The sequence below is a fragment of the Rhyacophila brunnea genome, unplaced genomic scaffold (genome assembly GCF_057557595.1).
Source record: "Rhyacophila brunnea isolate RB1 unplaced genomic scaffold, BYU_Rbru_1.0 scaffold_13, whole genome shotgun sequence".
Classification (NCBI taxonomy): domain Eukaryota; kingdom Metazoa; phylum Arthropoda; class Insecta; order Trichoptera; family Rhyacophilidae; genus Rhyacophila; species Rhyacophila brunnea.
This window is the reverse complement of record NW_028232785.1, coordinates 15,860,791-15,880,904: the sequence shown is the minus strand read 5'-3', so window position 1 is coordinate 15,880,904 and position 20,114 is coordinate 15,860,791. Positions and strand designations below refer to the sequence as shown.

Genomic DNA, 20,114 nt, shown 5'->3' with positions numbered 1-20,114 from the left:
GCTTCCTGTAAAGTGTAAACCGACAAGAACTGTGTTTTATTTAGATATGAATTTTATGTCAGTACGACCCAAAGAAGTTGGACGGTCTTTAATATACGGCCATTAATTTCCGATACAACATTTCACGGTGAAGTGTGATACGGCGAACTGCATACGTACAAAGGGCACGGTTTTGTTTCGTGTGTCACGGGTCATGCCGGTTTGAAAATAACATCTGACTGCAACACTGCTCCAGACCCAGCGAGCAGGATGCCTTCGAAATGTGGTGTTGGTACCGAATGCTTTTTATTTCTTGAACAGAGAACAGAGAGAACCGTCCAAACATCCAGAGACTCGGTCAGCTTTATTCAGATCTCTTTTTTTACATATTATTCCACGTGAACCGGGTAAGACGGAGTAGAGGAAGAGCGTCAGCACCCGAAAGCGATGAAGTGAAAGATGTTACTTGGGACAGCTTTCACCCTGCCCTGAGAGATGCAGAGGACCGTGAGGGTGTAGAATCTCGATTTCAATATAGTCACGATCCTCAGCTAAAAAAATACTAGTTTGAGCTGTAAGCTCCTTAAAGTAACTTAAGAAAATCTAGGGGAGGCATTCATCTAGCAGCGCATTGAACAAGGCTGATGATAATCAGCAGAGCTTGAAATAAAAAAAGACTGTTTGATAATTTTCTGAAAATAATAGTATACGGACAATAATGCACTCGTAATTTTTAGATATCTGATATGCACTACTTATAACGTTCTAGGTGGGCAAGGTTTTTCAGTGCCGCAGGCGAAAAAAACTATTTTTTACGAAATATCCTGTAAAAAATGGAATTATTATTTTTACTTACTTTATCTGTCGTTTGAATGATTTGTATACCACGTGAGACTTCGCAGTTTTGTACTTTTAAATGATGTATTATTTACGATCGATTAGTTATATTAGTAGTATACAGTGACGTCCCGTGGAGGTAGGCAAATTGAGCGTCGCTTGGGAGCGGCAGTTACCCGAAGAGCGGCAAATCGAGGAGATCGTTATTTATATATAGAAATAGCTATCTAAACGTAGTAATAACGGAAATATATTTCCATTCAAAAATTCAGCTCACTGGTTGGAAACAAAATGTATTAATTGCCTACTATAAAATTTTTAACATGACTTTATTTTTTTGTCGGGTTCGCGATGTCTTGTTTACTTCCGTTGGCCTTGGACGTCCCGTCCATGGTGAACAGCAATGACACGTGCAGATTTGCAAATAGTATTTGAATTATAGGTAGTTACATAGGTACTTACATAATTTAAAATTTATCCAAATAATATGTTTGCTAGTTGCTCGCGAGTTTTGGAATTTTTCAGGCGTATTTTTAAATGTACCTATCTGGAATCGTAGACTAGCAATATTGTCAGTTGAAGCAGATATGGCATTTAAATTAAATTAAGTGGTACCTATATATCTTGTTAGTAATGTATCCATACAACACATTTCTTAGATACTGGAGTCATGAAAGGATGATAAAAAGTACTGTAAGTATAAAAAAATGTGACGGCATTTTGTCTAGGGATGTCATTAGTAATATAAAATATCCTGACATTGAAGATGATGGAAAGAATACTTAACCCAAATCCTATGAAGTGGTATAAAACTCTCATTAATCAGAATTTATGTTATATTAAGATATAATAACTTTTATATAAAACAACACAAAATCTTATTATTGTTTGTAGAAATAGGTATGACATGTCAAGTTTATTATTAAACTAGTAAACAATGTGAATTAATGTAAAGATTTTTAAAATGTCGAAGCGCCATTTATATTTTTTCCACGAGACGGAGCGTTACACTTATTTCGCACTATACGGTTTTAACCGAACGGAAAAAATCGAACGATAAAAATCTGAACAAGTTCACGCTCTTTTCACACTATACGGTTTATACACGGGTTTTTTTCCGTCACAAACTCAGTTTGTGGTTGAGTGTTGTCGATTAAAAAACGTCTGATGTGAAAGCATGCATTAGGTCACGTACACCGCTGAGTCATCGGTCGTAATCCGACGCCATGTACAGTGGCTATAGACGGCTGCTGTACGGCGCCGTTTTGGTTTTAAACCGTTGCCGTGTAATGTGTAAAGGGCCAGAATAAAAACAATAAATGGTGACATGTAATGATGATTCATGCCTTTCAGATTCAGTGACTGCAATCATATAAGATAGGATAAGTATATGCTCAGAATATCAGTCCTATGCGACATTTCTTTTACCACGGGAAAAAAACTCGACTACAAATCGCAGTCCTCAGTTCCCAATGAATACGACAAAATATTCACCAGAATCACCACCGCCTTGCGCTACAAAGAATTTCCAGGGTTTTTGCAAAGCGGTTTCATAGGCCCTGGCTGAATTCAAATTAGCAATAAAGAAGAATAGTTTTCAATAAGGCAAATTCTCTCAGCCGGCACAATTTTCATTTGACTAGCATCAAGTAGAGTAGTTTGCGTGCCAAAGTCCTCAAGAAACCTCGATAGTAAATGCAAGGTATCCATAAAGGCATCTAGGAAGAAAAAAGGGCCATACTCTTCTTCACGCCATTAAAGGAATGTCGCTGTTTGATGTTTTCCCCACAGTCAAAACCGTATAATGTGAAAGGAGCGTTAGTCTCGAGGATTTCACGAACCGGAGCTACGCTCCGGTTCGTTCTGATCTATTTCGAGCGCTGATAATATAATTCTCGGCTTTGCTTTAAAAATTGTGCGTTGAATATCTCTTGCTTAATTCTCAAAATAATTTTGTCAGTTACGTAGTTTTATTATTCTATCGATTATGGACGATATTGATATTTCAATAATTAATCTTGTTTGCTAATTATTTCATATATATATATACTAACAGAGTTCTTAATATTAATTCGATTTAAAGAGATCAAACCGTTGTACAAGATGGTGACAAAATCGATTTTGGTTGTTCTAGGATGCATATTAATGGTAATTATCATATTTTTTTCTTATTATTCTTCGTCGGGTCCTCATGGGCGAAGATCGTAATCCGGATGACTTCGCCGTCGGCCAGCAAACTTACCCAGCATTCTCAGCACATCTAGCCTGTGATATTCTTGATGATTCAGTACATACACCTCTAGGGAGTCCTTTATTCAGGTTGTCACCTTCTCTGAGGGTTAAGTGCTCAAAAAAATCTAGAGAGTTCGCCGCAGGTAAACTGAGGAATCTATTGACGCTAGATTCGTATTTTCGTTTGTTCGTTTATGACACTCTTAAAATTTGTCTCCAGCACCAAATTTATAATGCGTGTGATATCTGTCAGTAGTGGGGCCTCCGTTACTTCTCATCAATAGGTATTATGTTACACCAATGACATTATTAATGGACAACGCACTCGGTACAGTAGCTAGCAAGTAAATTAGCCCATAGCGACGTTCGCAGATGTATATGTAGGCGTCACGTGACAAAATTTCGCAATTATTTCCATTATGCGTTATCACTGTTATCAGTTATCACGCATCGGGAATTTATAGCAATATCACATTTATTGTATTGACGTTAGAACAGTGTTTCTAGTGTCAATGTTCATTTGAGCGAGCGATATTGATATTGAAATATGAATTATGCAATTCGGCAGACCCAACAAATAGCATCGGGAATTTATAGCAATATCACCTTTATTGTAATGGCGCTAGAACAGATTATGGCATTCGGCAGTCCCGACAAAAAAGTGAGTGCCATTTTTTTCCAGGAGCTTCGTCCATATCAATGTCATTGTGTTACACAATATAATTTGTAGCAGTAAACTGGGCATAACATGTGAAAGAAGCGATTAGTCAGTCCAAACGCAATCAAAATTCATAATGTAAAATCCTACGTAATCCTCTCAATATCAATGTATCTCTATTCGTAATGTCGTCTACAATGTAAATCCAACATATAACGTCATCTCACATACGACGCAACCTTCTTCATACAATTAATAGATGTTATATCTGCACAAGCAACAACTCAAGACCATACGTCTATAAATGGTGTTATTGCTTGAGAGTGGCACTTTGTCCAAGATCTTTGATAGTTGAAAATCAGTCTAATTTTAATGAATTAATTTCACAGGCTCAACTGTCTTCGTGTCAAGATGTGATCATATTCCCAACGGAGCCCCCGGCACCGGTGATAATCTTTCCAGGACCTGTGGTCAGAAACGCCGTCGAATACCAAAATGAGAATCTGAGAAACATAGTCGCGGATTTCTGCGTACGGTTCCCAAGCAGCAGAAAGTGTACATACTTCAAAGCTTGGCTGAACGTCTGTTACCCCCTCAAGAAGACCGTCATCTGCGACGTCGCCAGGTTCTAGCTTGGCAAGATGATCAGCTTCAGCTATTCCAAAGATGTTGAAGAAAACATCCAGTACAGATGGAACTCTTCTGGAACACATAATCTGATAATAGTATCTAAATCACATCGATTAACATTATCATCATCAGCCTGAATCTATCCACTGTTGGATGAAGGCCTCTCCAAGCTGATTCCACTTCTCTCGGTCCTGTGCGTTGCGTTGCCACGTACTCCCGCATAACTTTATCATTTCATCGATCCAGCGGCCTCTAGATCTACCTTGCGGACGTTTTGTACCTCTTGGATATCGCTGGATGACTAAATTTGTCCAACAATTGTCCACTCCATTCTCCACTCTCCACTCCACTCTCCATACCAAGTTGTGCTACTATAAGTTTCTGGATCTCTTTTACTTAGGGCCCATGTTTCACACGCATTACAGGAAGCACACACTGGTTGAACACTTTGCGCTTTAGGCACAGTGGGAGGTCACTTTTAAAGACATTCTTCAGGCGGCCAAAAGCACTCCAGCCTAGCTTTACTCTGCGAACGATTTTATCAAACATCCGTCCATCATAGACACTTGTTGTCCCAGATAGATGTTGTTTTTCACCTGTTCGAGCTGAGTGCCATTGATGAGGATCTCTTTTTGGCCCGCAAAGCAATTGAACATGACTTTTGTCTTTGACACATTTATTTTCAAGCCTACTTTGTTGCTTACTTCAGCAAGTTCCTGCATTCCGTTTTGGGTTATATTGGTTACATATTGTCATTTTGTATTACCTACAGGTAATTTTTTTAGTGTTTGTTCTCTGACATTAATTGAGGGCCGGAAGATAAAAGAAACCCAAGGTAAATCAACATACATGAAACTGTTTATAACTTATAATAACAGGTATGTGCATGCGATTTCCGATGGTAGTGTTAGTTATTGCTTAACTTATAATGCAATACGATGACAATATGTTTACAGTAAATAAAGATTTTCAATTGGATTACAATCATTTTCAACGCGAAATAATCATCATTTTTCACATACAGTTTACGATATTATTGCATTCAATTTCTCAGCAAAAACTAGCACTACTGTCGAAATTCACAGTTTTATGCCGCGACCAGAATTTAGTGGCATTGTGTGTACTTCTTTAGTCTCCAGTAACTCAATTTGTCAGAGTCGCACTAGAAGTAACCGAAGTGGTGCCAATCCAGAAAATATTATCTTGTCAACAATTTTACAATAAATATTCTGAAATCTATGTCAACACTGCTGTAAAATAAATACTAAAATTTCAAAAGGCTCTCTCTTTGGAATAGTGTAATAATTTTTAAATGTCGATTTATACATAACTTATTATAATATATATTATATAATTTACTATATACCTAGAGCATTTTTATTTTACACTTATATTAGGGATTTATACATACTGTCACACCCCCAAAAGTGTCACCATTTGAGGATGTCGAGAGAGGCCGGAACTCAGAGTAATAATATAAGGATAGTGAGTACTGTTCCTCAAAATGAAGCCATGTTTATTGCGTATAATGCCCAGTAGAACCTCATTTTTTTTATTATTAACTTAACTATGAAACGTTGTACCATCATGTTGCTTCTCAGTACGGCTACCAAATTTAAACACAATATAGTTAACCATATTTTCTACTAAATTAACTAAAAATAATTACCACTAACTCTATATTAAATTTAACACAAAACAATACGTGCTCCCAGTTTTTGGATTAATGGAGTCATTCAAACCAATATGGTTTATTGGTTTCGTCATTTTGCAGAATATTTGAATGATGTAAATTCATTGAAGAATGACACTGATTAAGAGTGCCAACTATAATGTATTTTTAAACTATCAAAGATCTTGGACAATGAAGTTGTGATCAAATTGAGGTGCATGTCACATCACTGTCACGCTGTCTTTGCGACAAATTTAGTCTATCGTTTTGTCATTTCGCAGAACATTTTGAACGATTACCACCTCTCTAAATTCAATTATAGAGAGTGCCAACTCTAATGTATTAGTAATATGAATTATTATTAATTATTCATGCTAATTTCAATTAATTTTAACAGTTTCTACGTGTGCGTACGTTAAAAATACTTGCAACATGACATCCGTAGATATTATTTTGAACAGAAACCAACCTGCAGACCATAGATAATAGACTACATTTTTATATAAAATACATAGTGCCAACCGCTAAAAACGTGACTTTGACATGACAGTCGAAAAATGTAGGCATGTGGAAGATGATGAAAACGTCCATCGAGCCATGCAGGTGTCGATGCAGTGCAGTTGAACGTGAGGTGACCTCAGTATCGTTCTGGTGATTTCGGCAGATTTTGCTAACTGACAATGTTCGTTTAAAGGTTCAAAATGTTCAACCGGGATGGGAGCATCATTTTGATAACATTTTAAACACCAAGAAAAACGACATTATACACTTTTTTCCCGTAGCGGCAGCTTACTGTGACATCACGTGATAGTAGGCGACATGCACCTCAATTTGATCAAAACTTAAAGCTCTCCTCACATTGTGATAATGATTACTTCCCCATCGTCACCCAGTTTCAATCGTTACGACCAGGGATACCGGCTCGAATATTGAATTTTGCTGATAGTGCCGGAAGCCATGATGTTTTTAACCGTAATCCATCATCCCTATTAATATTTTCAGGGTTTCTATGGATTTCAATTGAATTGAATTACTTACGAAGCCATTTAACCAAAAATGTGCTTCATCACTGAAGATAATTTTTTTATGAAATAATGGGTCTTTCAAGTCGCTCTAAAGCCCTATCAACAAAAATTCGGCGCACCAAACCATCATTAATTTTAAGTTCTCATATGTACTGTATTTTGCACGCCTTAAAATGCAAATCTTTATGAAGGATGTTCCATGTAGTGCCATAAGAAAGTCCAAGTTCTCGAGAACGATGTGTAATTTTCATTAATTCACAACATCGATATTTTCAGCAGAACGTTTACATTTTTGAACAGGTCGGATTCTTAACATCGCAAACATTACCATTTGACTCAAATTCTCCAATTAAATCATGTAAGTATAGTAAGCTCTGTAGGTAAATTATTTTAAATATAAATTACACGTAGTGCCTGAAACGTAGATCGAATAGATTCATTATTGTTGTAATATTTTTTTTACATTTTGTACATGATGTATAACTACTGTTTATCTGATTTGCTAAGCAATACTGAACACAAATCGTCGCTATAGGATTTGTTTCCCGAATAGACCAAATGTCAATTTTTCAGGAGACGAAAAACAAATTTCATTGTCGTATTATGAAATATCAGTAGATGTATCAATCATTTTTTCTACACTGTATGATTGCAACATTATCTAAGAATAAATTCAAAGAATAATATACTGGTATAAATCAGTAAATGCACAGAAAATGCGTTTTATTTACAAGTACTCGTTGTGGATATTCGGGAATTTTTTAGCGCTCTCTCAGAATAATGGATATTCGGGACAAAACAAGGACGTTCGGGACTTAAGACCGTAGCATATTGCTGCACGGCCCACGGATTACTGAGTGGTCAAAAAGTACGCACCTCAAATGTTATATTTATTTACACGATAATTGTTAATGATTACTTTTACTATTTAAATACCTAATGATCGTAATAACCCAAGTTCGTAGGTAATAATAACATGCGGCATTCGCTTTTTTCGGTTTTTTTCGTAATAAATAATAAAATAGTTTTTAATAATCTTTTTTTTTATTCAACGAATAATTCACAAGATTTAAGAATGTACCATTCTAATTATTGAACATACATAATTTTTAAAATCACTTCTAAGAAAATATATTATAACCAATAGAAAAAATCTTTTTGAAAAAAGTAAGACACCCGGCAGGAATCGTCCCTGCATCTTCTGGGTTTACGACCCAGTCCACAAATTATCCACTATGCTACGAGGTGACATACTTATGACGACAAACTTTAACTATTGGCCTTTTAATACCTGCTCATCAGTATTCTTCAAAATCATGCGACTATCGGCGATCGGTTTTGGTTTATTAAATAAAAGTAGGTATCTACTACTTCAATTACTAACCGACGTCACGGATTTCTCCAATATTTTATGATGGTACTTACTCGTACTTGCTAACAATTTTATATTAATACTTTTTCCAAAAAAAAAAAAAAATCTATGTATATATATCTGTATATTATTATATCTATATATTTCTATAATTAACAATTAAACTTATTACAAACCACCAAATAATTATTATATATTAATTATTGGAATGACAATACAAAATATTAGCATCTATAAATTAATTACCATTGGCTGCTAATATTAGGTAGGTACCAATATCCTAAGTATATAATATTTACCAAATATGTTATATATATATAGTTATGTTATTATATATATGTTATTATATATAGTTACTAACATACATATTAAATTAAATTAACTATCAGCGCATTCAAAATTAAATAATAGCATCGCCTTTATTTTCATAGAAATACCTAGATTAAAAGTAAAATAAAGACAAACAATGTTTAATTAATAATAATTTGAAGTAATAATTATTTTTTACGTCATATTAGTTGCCGGGTCACACTGTAGAATTCATATAACCGTTGGGATTTTGTGTCATTTATCAAAACAAAATGCAGTTATTTAGGTTAAAATACTCACTTCCATAACTTTACTATAAGTTCAGGGCGAACTGGTGATGTATCAGCTATAAATGATCTCTTCAAATTTGATGAATTCACTATTAAAACAATAGTAACTTTAAAAACAATATCAATAAGACGAAATTTGAAAAAGCATTCCGGATGGTCGAAAAATATGAAAGTGGGCGTGATTGTTTTAGAGCTGGACAGCGTGAATGTGGGAGCGAGATGCACGGCGTCAGCGCGGTTTGATTGGCTAAAAGTCATATTCGGGAAATAAAAACTCAGCCATAGATTTATTTCGACCGAAATTAACTTGGATATTCAGGTACGAATAGTTGGACATTCGGGAGAAAAACACGGAGTAATTGTAACTTAATATGGCGTATTCGGGTTTTTCAAAAAAATATCTCTGTTTCTAGATAAAAATATATTGTTTTTATAAACGATTTCGGTAGAGTTCGATAAAAGAAATTGAACTGCATTAAAATGTCGATTTCGACAAAAATGGATGTTCGGGAAACAAATCCTATAGCGACGAAATGTCAATTTGGTGGGAATCAGAAAAAATGCCTGCTATGACGTTTTAAAATCTATAGTACCTACTAATTTGATAACCTTATATTTTATTAAAAGAATATTTAATATGTATTATCATTTGAATAAAAGATTTTTATTTATTTAATTAATTTTTATTATCCATACTAATAATAATTGTTCATGAAATACCTAAGTTCGAAGCATAAACCATTTGTTTAAACAAATATTCTAATAATATTTTTATTATCTTATACCTACAAATCATCCCAATACATACATTGATATAAACATTGTTGACATAATCTATTTAATATAATATGTAACTGAGAGCCAGTGTGCTTTAAGTCCAAATATAACATGTAATTTATTTTCTTTATGGTTTTGGCATAAGTGTTGGACTATAAAGCCGTGGGTCCCAGGTTCGAATCCTGGGTCTGGCAAGTACACATAATATTGTTTTTCAATTTGTGTGTGTCAGGGTATGGACCTAATGGTTGAGCAAGTGGCTGACATCCATTTCTCGTAAAAAACAAAATCTGTCAATACAAACCTCCACTCTGTGGAGGCCCATATGATCCTATCAGGATCGGACATGGTCGGGTTATGATTAGGTAGCGGTGGTGAAGGGTGGAGGTAGGCTGTTAAGATCCGCCATAAATAGTGCACGTTAAACTTTGTCAGTCATACGAATTTGTTTTAATTGAAATAAGGCGAAACTTTACAGATGGTGTTTGACAGATAATAAATCATAGATAACTTTGGAAATTTTGTTGATAGAATAATATTTTTTTATCTATTAAGTATATTTTGTTTTAGGCAGGGTTTAATGGATTTAAAAAAATAGACCAATAATATGCGTAATGTTATGTATTCTTAATCCAACGAAAACAAAATAAGAATGAATGAAAAAGTGTGCACAATTTTGTCGTATCGCCCAAAATATACCAAAACAGTTATGGTTTGGTTAAGGCAGGGTTTAATTGATTTTTTAAAAACTAACCAACACCATCATTATGTAAAATTGTAGTCTTAGTTCAATAAAAACAAATACTTACGTATGACTAACAAAGTTTAATGTGCACTATTGATGGGGGATCTCCACCCTTAGCAACCAATAATAGTGTATTGCTTTTTATTCAAAATCTGTGGATAAACTTAGGCATATTTAAAATTAATAATATGTTATTTTCAATAGTTACGTCTGTAAATGAAACGCGCATTCGATATATGAAATGTTTGAGGACACGCGAGACGATTCGTGTTTCTTTGGTTTTATGGCCTGCCCGTCATAACATAATAAACCGTATCTGCCTTCAAAGCCTTGATACATGGCGAATAGTTTACATATTTATGCCGTTATGCGTCAATTACATTGAGCTAGTTTACGAGCTGTTTGTTGGCGAATTTAAAAGCGGGCGATTCAGCTACTGCGATTATGATGATAACACACAAAACTTTCCATTACTGAGAAGCCAACAAGCTAGCGACTATTTTGACAGAACGTAGTTCGTTTTTTTACCAGGATGTTGCTACTGCGCTCTACTGCGCAGTCTCAGTAGGCCCACACGCCGGCGTGTAGCGTGTAAAGTTGACCGACTTTCAACTTTTCTCGGTAGATTGTTTACAATCTCCTTGTTAGCTTGTTCAATGATGACATTGGGCGACTTTACAGGCAGATTGTAAATTCGCCAACAAGCAGCTCAATGTAATTGACGCATTATTAATCTTTTCTGTGATTTAAGACAAGTATTACTGTATATACATAATTTGCAAAAATCTCGTGCATATACACACTAGAAAAAACCATTTTGTAGAAAAAAATACTACTGAACCTGTATCTGCTGGATTCGCGCTAGTATGCTTTTACAATTAAGCTACGGGCATATTAGTTAATTACGACGATTTAACTAGTATGTAATTGTTACATGAAATGCTTATCGAATTGCGTTATATATCGAGGGTATACTGACAGAAAGCATTAGCTCATTAAAACAAGTTCTGAGATAATCGCAAAAAGGACTTTCATTTTTTTTTCAAAGCATTCTCCCACGTAGACTTTTTTATGATTTAAAAACATTTTTTCTACATTATAAAGACTAACCTTTATGGCAAACACTATATTATACGACATGTTACAAGTCCTGTATTTTGTATACGCAGAACGCATTAGGTCATTATCATGCTTTCTATCAGAATAAAAAAATAACAATATGATTTAATAATTTTTCTATTTTCTCACCATTATATCCTATGCCTTTGTGCGTTTTACCAGGACGTAGAGCGTAAAATTGTATACATTTTGGCATTTAAAACAGAAAAACAGCAAAAACTGAAATAATGCGTTCTGTCAGTATAACCTCGATATGTTGGCTATTGGTTTTAGTATATTAAATTAAGGTAGGTTCAAGTCCCGTCGGGTGTCAAATTTTTTTTCTACAAAATGATTTTTTCTAGTGTGTATATGCATGAGATCTTTTCAAATCATGTATATTCAATATATTATTATTATAGAATGTTACATTCTCAAATCTTATGCCTTATTCGTTGAATAAAAAAAATAGTTTATTAAAATTATTGTATTTTTAATGGTATTAAATAAAGATATTGAAAATTTCACAGTGCAATCTAATTTATAACATCTGTTATTCTTTATTTAAATAAAATGTATGTCAATTATTCTCATCGCAAAATCAATAACATTTCAAATGGTTCAGAAGATATGTAGGTACCTTCTTATGCAAATTGACATCTGTTGGCAAAGTAAATACTTATTAATAATGTAAAAACAATACCATGTATCATAAACGAGGTCACCAAAAATCCTGGAGCATCAGTCGATTGAATAATCCCCATTTTTAGTGCGCAAATGCGATTTCCTCTACTGCGCAGTAATTATGTCGGGTCCTTATATCAAGCTTAATGCAAAAGTGTGGTTGTCTTGCTTATGCGTCAATTACATTGAGCTACTTTACGAGCTGCTTGTTGGCGAATTTACAATCTGCCTGTAAAGTCGCCCAGTGTCATCATCGAGCAAGCTAACAAGCAGATTGTAAACAATCTACCGAGAAAAGTTGAAAGCCGGTCAACTTTACATGCTACACGCCGGCGTGTGAGCCTACTGCGTATGCGCAGTAGAGCGTAATAGCAACCTCCCGGTAAAAAAAACGAACTACGTTCTGTCAAAATGGTCGCTGGCTTGTGGGTTTTTAGCGAATGGAAAGTTTTGTGTGTCATCATCACAATCACGGCAGTGAATCGCCCGCTTTTAAATTCGCCAACAAACAGCTCGTAAAGTAGCTCAATGTAATTGACGCTTTACTGTAAGGGCCGTTTCAGACGGGACACCGATGTCGCGCACGTATATAATAAGGAGGCCTTTGAATTCGAATAAAGAGGCCTTTGTATTATGTTTATGAACGCCCCAAAGCTAATGAGTCAACGCGTGTCTGGTACACCTTTCCGTTGGCCGCTACATTCTCAAGCCGCCGATACACTTGTTTTTATTACCGCAGCCAGTTTTATGTTCTAATTTCTTTTCAGTTCTAATAAAGGCCCTTTTATTAGAATCATGGACCCCACATCCTGAAGCAGCCCCCCAGGCTAGGATGTTTGGCGGGCCCCCCTACCTATCGCTAAGGGTAAAGGCAGTGTGACGCACTGCAGTAGCGTTTTCCAAATGGCGTACGCCAGCCAGTTTTATGTTCTAATTTATAACGCGAAATTATGCGTTGACTCATATTAGCTCTGGGGCGTTCATAAACATAATACAAAGGCCTCTTATATTATGTATACGAGCGCGACACCGGTGTCCCGTCTGAAACGGCTCTACAAATTATCTAATTTCACGCTATAGTCCACACAGCCTAGCTTGTCATTTCATGAATACGAATATCCTCAAAGGTGAAAAGATTGTTGTTGGATACTTTCACCTTCGCTTTCACCGCCCCCAAACTTTGACGGTGAAAAGCATCCTTGAGGAAGTACAGCACGTTGAATGCGGTGTTGAAGACCTGGCAGTTACAGTGGGATGTCTCCACCAAGGCCAGGTAGACATATTTGTTTTCCCAAATTAATGTACAATGGCCATTGGAGATAACCAAATCGACTCGTGACAAATCAGTCAGTTTTTGATTGGCCATGGTGGATTCGCTGCCAAGCTCTTTGAGGTTATAGTTGTCACCCAAGTTCAAGTCGGTCCAACCGGTACTAGTTCCTTGAAGAGACCAGACAGGACCGACTACAAAAATTCCCTGGGGGGGGGGGGGGGGGAAGCACCACACTTCGAACCGGAACGGAATTTCTTATTCGTTTCAACTTTCAACTGAAATGTTATTTTAAAAAGTAGACGATTAAAAAAATGATTGTCCTAAGATAGGCTGTAAAAAATGCTCTCGACTGTCAACCGGAAAATGATTTAAATTGGAGACTTTATTGTTTGTTATAAAAATTTCTAGAATTTGATCTCAAACTGTCAAATGATTCTTTTATCTTGTGATTTTCGGGAAATCAACAAATCTTTTATAAAAAAATAATCTTTATTAGTCAAAGTTAGCTTGAAGAATGATTTGTTGGAGGTAACTAAGAGTCCCTCTCTTGTCATCGCACCCACCGTCGAGGCCCATGATTATGAAGCTAAATGCTTTGTTAGTTAGTTACGTGGTATTGTTATTAAAATCACTTTGTCGTTAAAATAATACGATTTTTCATATAAATATGTGTTTTCGAAGCTTATTCAAACAGTCATTGTTTGAAATTGATGCAAGATGGTTGGAAAGTACTGTTTGCTCATAATCGGATGCATATTTCTGGTAACATACTATTTACTACCTACCTAATACAATTCAGGGTTACATGTAGATTGTACGCATTACCAGTGGCGGCTCGACGATTTTTTTGTTATATGTATTTATGGCTACGGCCGTATGTTGTAGCTTAACCACTGGGGAATGCCTAAAGAAATGGCCTATTTCAAAAAAACACTACCTTATTCTTAGGTCAATAATTATTATAGAGCAATCATTATTCGTAGGATGTTTATCAGACTTGAATGGTCAAAGACATAGCTTATAATTAGTATCTTTAGAATTATCTTCAAATGTGTTAATCTTGCCCATTTTTTGAATAATAAAATGCCAAATTCTTGTCAAATTTGGGATCACAGAGATTATCAATATATTTTTTTATCGTAAATATTTCACTGTAATAATGTCGACATTAATTATACTGATGGTTTTATAAATGCGTTTAAAAATTAATAAATGTAAACAATCTTAACACCAATGCACATTTATGTACTGAAATATGACTATATTGAGACGAGAGGTTTAAAAGAATACTATTTTATGTAATAAAAATACGTTATGCAGTCATCAAATGTTTAAAATAAATATAAAAGATAATAAGGCTTCAAAATTATATAAATAGATTATCTATAACGTTTAAGGAATGTCGAGGATCATGCTTTGAAAATAGAATAAAAGCTCCATTTTGACCCACGCTGAGCACGCCCGCCCTTAATCACATCTACTTAATTAATAATAATAATTATTATAGACTTACCATAATCAGTCCATACAGCGAGCGTTTTTACTTACCTAGTCATTTCATTCGCTCCCCAGTAGGCGTTTACTAACCCTAATGCATTCACATCCTTTGCAGAACGAGATATACCACGGCGACGGGTTGGGCCTGAGTAGGGAATCCAATCCAGAGCCAAAATTCTGATTTCCCGGGATTTCGGGATTACAATTTGACAATCCCGGGTTAGCATTTTTTTCCATTGTTATTATAAAAATTTTATATTTACAAATAACATTGATAAAATCGGTCAAAAATAAATCTAGTATAATTAATTATACTATTAAAGACATTTATTGTTAATATTGTATATCTACGTTCAATCTTGGAAATACATAAGTTTAATGGAGTAAATAATAATGTGAATTTAATATGAGATTGCTGTTTCTGATAGTAAAGACTCAATGAATGGGTTAGCGAGATTTAAAATTGTAAAGCAAATAATCAAGGTGTACTTATGGCCTTTCCGCTTCATAAATCTAATTAGTCAGCCAAATATGAAACTGCCGTAAAACGTATAAGATCATGGTGGAATTACTTTGTTAAAAGTGCGAAGCATTGTTTTTTTTCCAATCTTTCTCATTTTTATTAATTTATGTGAAAATATAAAACGAATCGGCAACTTACACATGGGTATAAATCAAACTTCATTCAAACTCATTTTTTTCTAATGTAGTTATTTGTAATTGAAAGTATTTTTTTCTGTTATATTTTCGTTTTTATTTTATTTTCTATAAAAATTGATAAAAAAACCAATCCCGAAAGTTTTGGGATTATGTTTATTAATCCCGGGATTTATGGGTATCGAAAATCGCTCGGGATCCCGGGATTGGAATCCCTAGGCCTGAGTGACCCCACCCCAGTCTGCGAAAAATAGACACCATAGCTTTCTTAATTTGTACACAAGACGTGTCACCGTAAAATATAACGTTTTTAATTTAATTAATTATTTTACTATAGCATAATCATCAATCGATATGTTAACAAGTACATAATTTACAATCATTGCTTTATTTATTTGTGTAATAATAATAAATATAAAATTGCGACGGGTTTAGATGGATAAAATAAATAAAACAGTTCATTTAATCATGCAATTAAGGGTATATTATGACTATGACAAAAATATCAGACGTGTATTTTTGACATGATAAAGATGTGGGGATGGTCCCTACGAACCCTTAAGTTAGAGCCGCCCCTGGCCATATAGCATTGAGGTACAAAAATACACGTTGTTCGTGGAGCATTGCAGACAGTAATGATCCAATTTTATTAGATTCAATAAGAACATTAATTTGATTTTTTGATAGATACTACTTACTAACTTTTGAATCATTCTGAATTCTATATCATCATCATCAGCCGGGGTCAATCCACTGCTGGATGAAGGCCTCCCCAAGCTTCTTCCAACTCTCTCGGTCCTGTGTTGTTCGCTGTCATGTATTTCCGCCGAACTTTACCAGTTCGTCAATCTAGCGGCTTTTAGGGTGACCCTGTGGCCGTTTCGTGCTCCTTGGGTACCACTGGATGACGGCATTTGTCCAGCGGCCGTCCAATGTGCCCCGCCCATCTCAATTTCAGCTGTTTGGCAACGTCTGCTACATCGTGTACTCCTGTCTGCTTCCTAACCCATTCGTTTCTTTTACGGTCCTTTCGCGTGATGCCCAACATACACCTCTCCATGCCTCGCTGTGCGACTCTTAGCCTTTGGACATCTCTCGTGTTGAGGGACCACGTCTGGCAGCCATGGCTATGAGAATTCTATATAAGTACCTAAATATAATATACGATATGATTGTATTTATAATTTCTTCTTTTTTCTTTTGATTATGTCCGATCCAAATGTGATCCATCCACATTGTGGACGTTTCTATTAACATATTAATTTAGTTTTTACGAGAGATGAATGTTAACCACTTGCTCAACCTATTATTAGGTCCACACTCTGACTCCAAGCACACATTGAAAAACAATATGCGTATTTGCCAGACCCAAGATTCAAACCTGGGACCCCACACGTCATCATAAACCGACGCGTAAGCCACTCGGCCATCGTGGACATTTATAATTTACTTACCTACATATTATTTTCTTGTGTTTTTCCTTTGTATTCCAGTGGACGTATTTTTATTTTTATTTTTTATTCTTACGTATATTTTACAACGTTTTTCTTAGCTCGTATTCTTATTTGTCCGGTAGTTCTTTGTCCGATACAAATCTCGCAATCGATTTTTAACTAATTTCCCGACTAGATAGACATTTGAAACTTTTAGAATATATCAGAACACGATGCCAATGCATTTTTTTAATACTTTTAGCCATATTTAAGTAGAATTGAATTCATTTTCTGTTAATTCTGTTTTATATGAAAAGTTATTTCGACAACATTATTGGTTGCTAGGGGTCTGGGGTCCTAGCAACTGAATTATTAATATATACGTGCGTTATTATGGAAATCAATATGACATGTCAAGTACAAATGTTTTTGGTCGTTTAAGCTAGTCAAGTCAAGTTTATATGGTTCAACTGAATTTAAAAACGTTGTATATAAAAATTTCTTTTTATCTTCTACTTATTAGTGTTTATGTAGACTTGAATTTGATCTAAAAATTATTCGGCCATCTCTTTCTGATACAGCATCTCATATCTTTCCTCACAGTATGCCTACAAGTTTACGGACATGATTAAAAAGACATACAATTTCACCATATATTCTTATCATCGGTAGACGGAGTTGATCCACTGATGGGTTAGGCCAGGGGTTCACAAAGTGTGTTCCGCGTAACATTTTGATGTGTCCCGCGAGATTTACATTACATCTGTATTATTTTTTAATCTTCATACCGAATATTAAAAATTACATTTATAATTAAATATCCTCTGACAAGAATGAGGACTTTCACTTGGGGTAGATCCAAATATAATTAAACATGCTCATCAAAAATGACTTCTTTATATGGAACTAGGTACCTACCTATATTTTCGAAAAAACATTTTCTACAATGAGCATTAATAAATCAAACTTGTGGTAAAAATTAACAGACAACCATATCGCATCTGTTTAGCGTATTCACACCACAAAATTATAACCTAGATTGCAGGATGTAGTTTCAAATAATCAATTGCATAAATCACAATATTTATATATGTAGGCCATTCTACTCTCCTTTGAAGGTTTCCTTTTTATGAGTTTATTCAACCATTCAAAATCAACGGTAATCATTACAAGATAAAAATAACTTTTTATATACAACGTTTTTAAATTTTCTGTTGAATCATTATGCTCAATAGGATGCTCAAACTTGTACTTGATATGAAGCAAATAAAAAACAAACAAATATAGGATAGTGAAATGTCATTTTGATTTCCACAGTAACGCACGTATATATTAATAATTTAGTTGCTAAGACCCCAGACCCCTAGCAACTAATAATGGCGTCAAAATAACTTTTCATTCAAAACAGAATTAACTGAAAATGAATTCAATTCTACTTAAAGATGGTTAAAAGTAATAATAGAATGCATTACCATCGTGTTCTGATATATTGTAAAAGTTTCAAATGTCTAGTTAGTCGGGAAGTTAGTTAAAAATCGATTACAAGATTTTTACAGGACAAACAACCACCGGACAAATAAGAATACGAGCTAATAAAAACGTTGTAAAATAAGGGCAAGATAACAATAAGTTCAAAAGTTTCTTTCTTGCTGTAGCCAATATTATTTGAATAAAATAAATTGTAATGACACTTTCACGATTGTTGGTTTCCGTAATAAATTTTTGGTTTGTCATCGCGTGTGCTTCCTTCTTCTTTTCTCGCCGTCTAGAGATCGCTACAGAGGGAGCGTCGAGGAAAGGACACACGGTGACAACCCAAAAATTTTGATAAAATTAAGTTTATTTATTTCACCAGGCGAATCCGTCATCATGCCAGGATATGGATGATGACAAAACTCTACCAACCGACGTACCACTAATACTTGACGAGCAACCCCCAACATTAACGGCGCCCGAATTGGCCGCTTTCATAGAAGTGGATACCACTCCAATGACTCCAAACGATCCAATTCCTGAAGTATCAGCAAGATTAGAGCATGTAGCACCAACTTATTATCCAGTAACGGACCTACCAGAAATTTATCTGTCACGTGAACAGCCGTTATCCGGAACTGTCGTCATTGACCCGATCGAAGCGACTACACAGCCGCCGGAACCAGATACATACGACGCTGAGGAATACTCCGATAACAAACTCCTGAGGAAAGCTTTGACGAAATACTGCAGAGAAAATCCAGAGAACAAGAGGTGCAGGTGCTTCTTTACGTGGTTGAGAAAATGCTATCCATATTACAAGTCAAGTCTATGTGAATGTGCCAGATTCTGAGTAAATAAATTATTGAAAAGAAAAACAGTTTTTATTCTTATTATTTATTTTTTATCCATGTCTTTAGGTGGAGCATAATATGCCCAGTGGCGAAGGGTGGAGGTAGGCTGTTAATATCCGACATAAACAGTAAACATGTAAGACAGTAAACTGACGTTTAGTGGTCATATAGATACCATTTGTAAAAAGGCGCTAAAGATGTTGGGCTTTGTCTTGCGTACTTCCCGGGTTTTCGGATGTTACGGTACTAAAAATTCTCTATAACTCCTTAGTTAGAAGCAGACTTGAGAGTGGGTCTATCGTTTGGGCCCCGCATCAGTTGAAGTACGATTTATGGTGGAGAGCCCAAAAGAATTTTTTGAGACTACTTTACTTTCGGCTGTATGGATATTATCAGTGGCTCTATCCGACTGATTTTCTCTTAGGGATGCTTACACACTGTAGCTTAAAATTTAGAAGGGATCTTTATTTAGCTACATATTTTTTCAGACTTATACGCGGCGTAAATGTGAACTCTGCCATTCTTGGTGGTGTTGGCTTGTGTGTCTCTGATAATAACCTTAGAAATCGAGGGCATCCGTTGTTTGTTCTCCCAAGGTGCAGAACTAACCTGCCATTAG

The 20,114-nt window shown here is 35.2% G+C and overlaps 1 protein-coding gene and 1 long non-coding RNA gene across 2 annotated transcripts; both read left to right on the top strand.

Annotated features, from left to right (window-relative positions):
- Positions 1–2,885: 2,885 nt before the first annotated feature.
- On the top strand, positions 2,886–5,701 carry LOC147076649 (uncharacterized). Its single transcript, XR_015069348.1, has 2 exons — positions 2,886–2,964; positions 4,096–5,701. It is a non-coding gene; the product is annotated as an uncharacterized LOC147076649 (long non-coding RNA).
- An 8,572-nt stretch (positions 5,702–14,273) lies between these two features.
- LOC147076648 (uncharacterized) lies at positions 14,274–19,519 on the top strand. Its single transcript, XM_085940387.1, has 2 exons — positions 14,274–14,343; positions 19,024–19,519. Exons 1-2 carry the CDS (start codon positions 14,299–14,301, stop codon positions 19,492–19,494), a joined length of 516 nt encoding a protein of 171 aa, XP_085796513.1. The 5' UTR covers positions 14,274–14,298; the 3' UTR covers positions 19,495–19,519.
- Positions 19,520–20,114: the final 595 nt, after the last annotated feature.

Coding starts and splice junctions, on each gene's coding strand:
- LOC147076648 (XM_085940387.1), top strand. CDS start 14,299: ATGGTTGGAAAGTACTGTTTGCTCATAATCGGATGCATATTTCTG. Junction 14,344..19,023: donor TAATCGGATGCATATTTCTG/GTAACATACTAT, acceptor TTATTTCACCAG/GCGAATCCGTCATCATGCCA.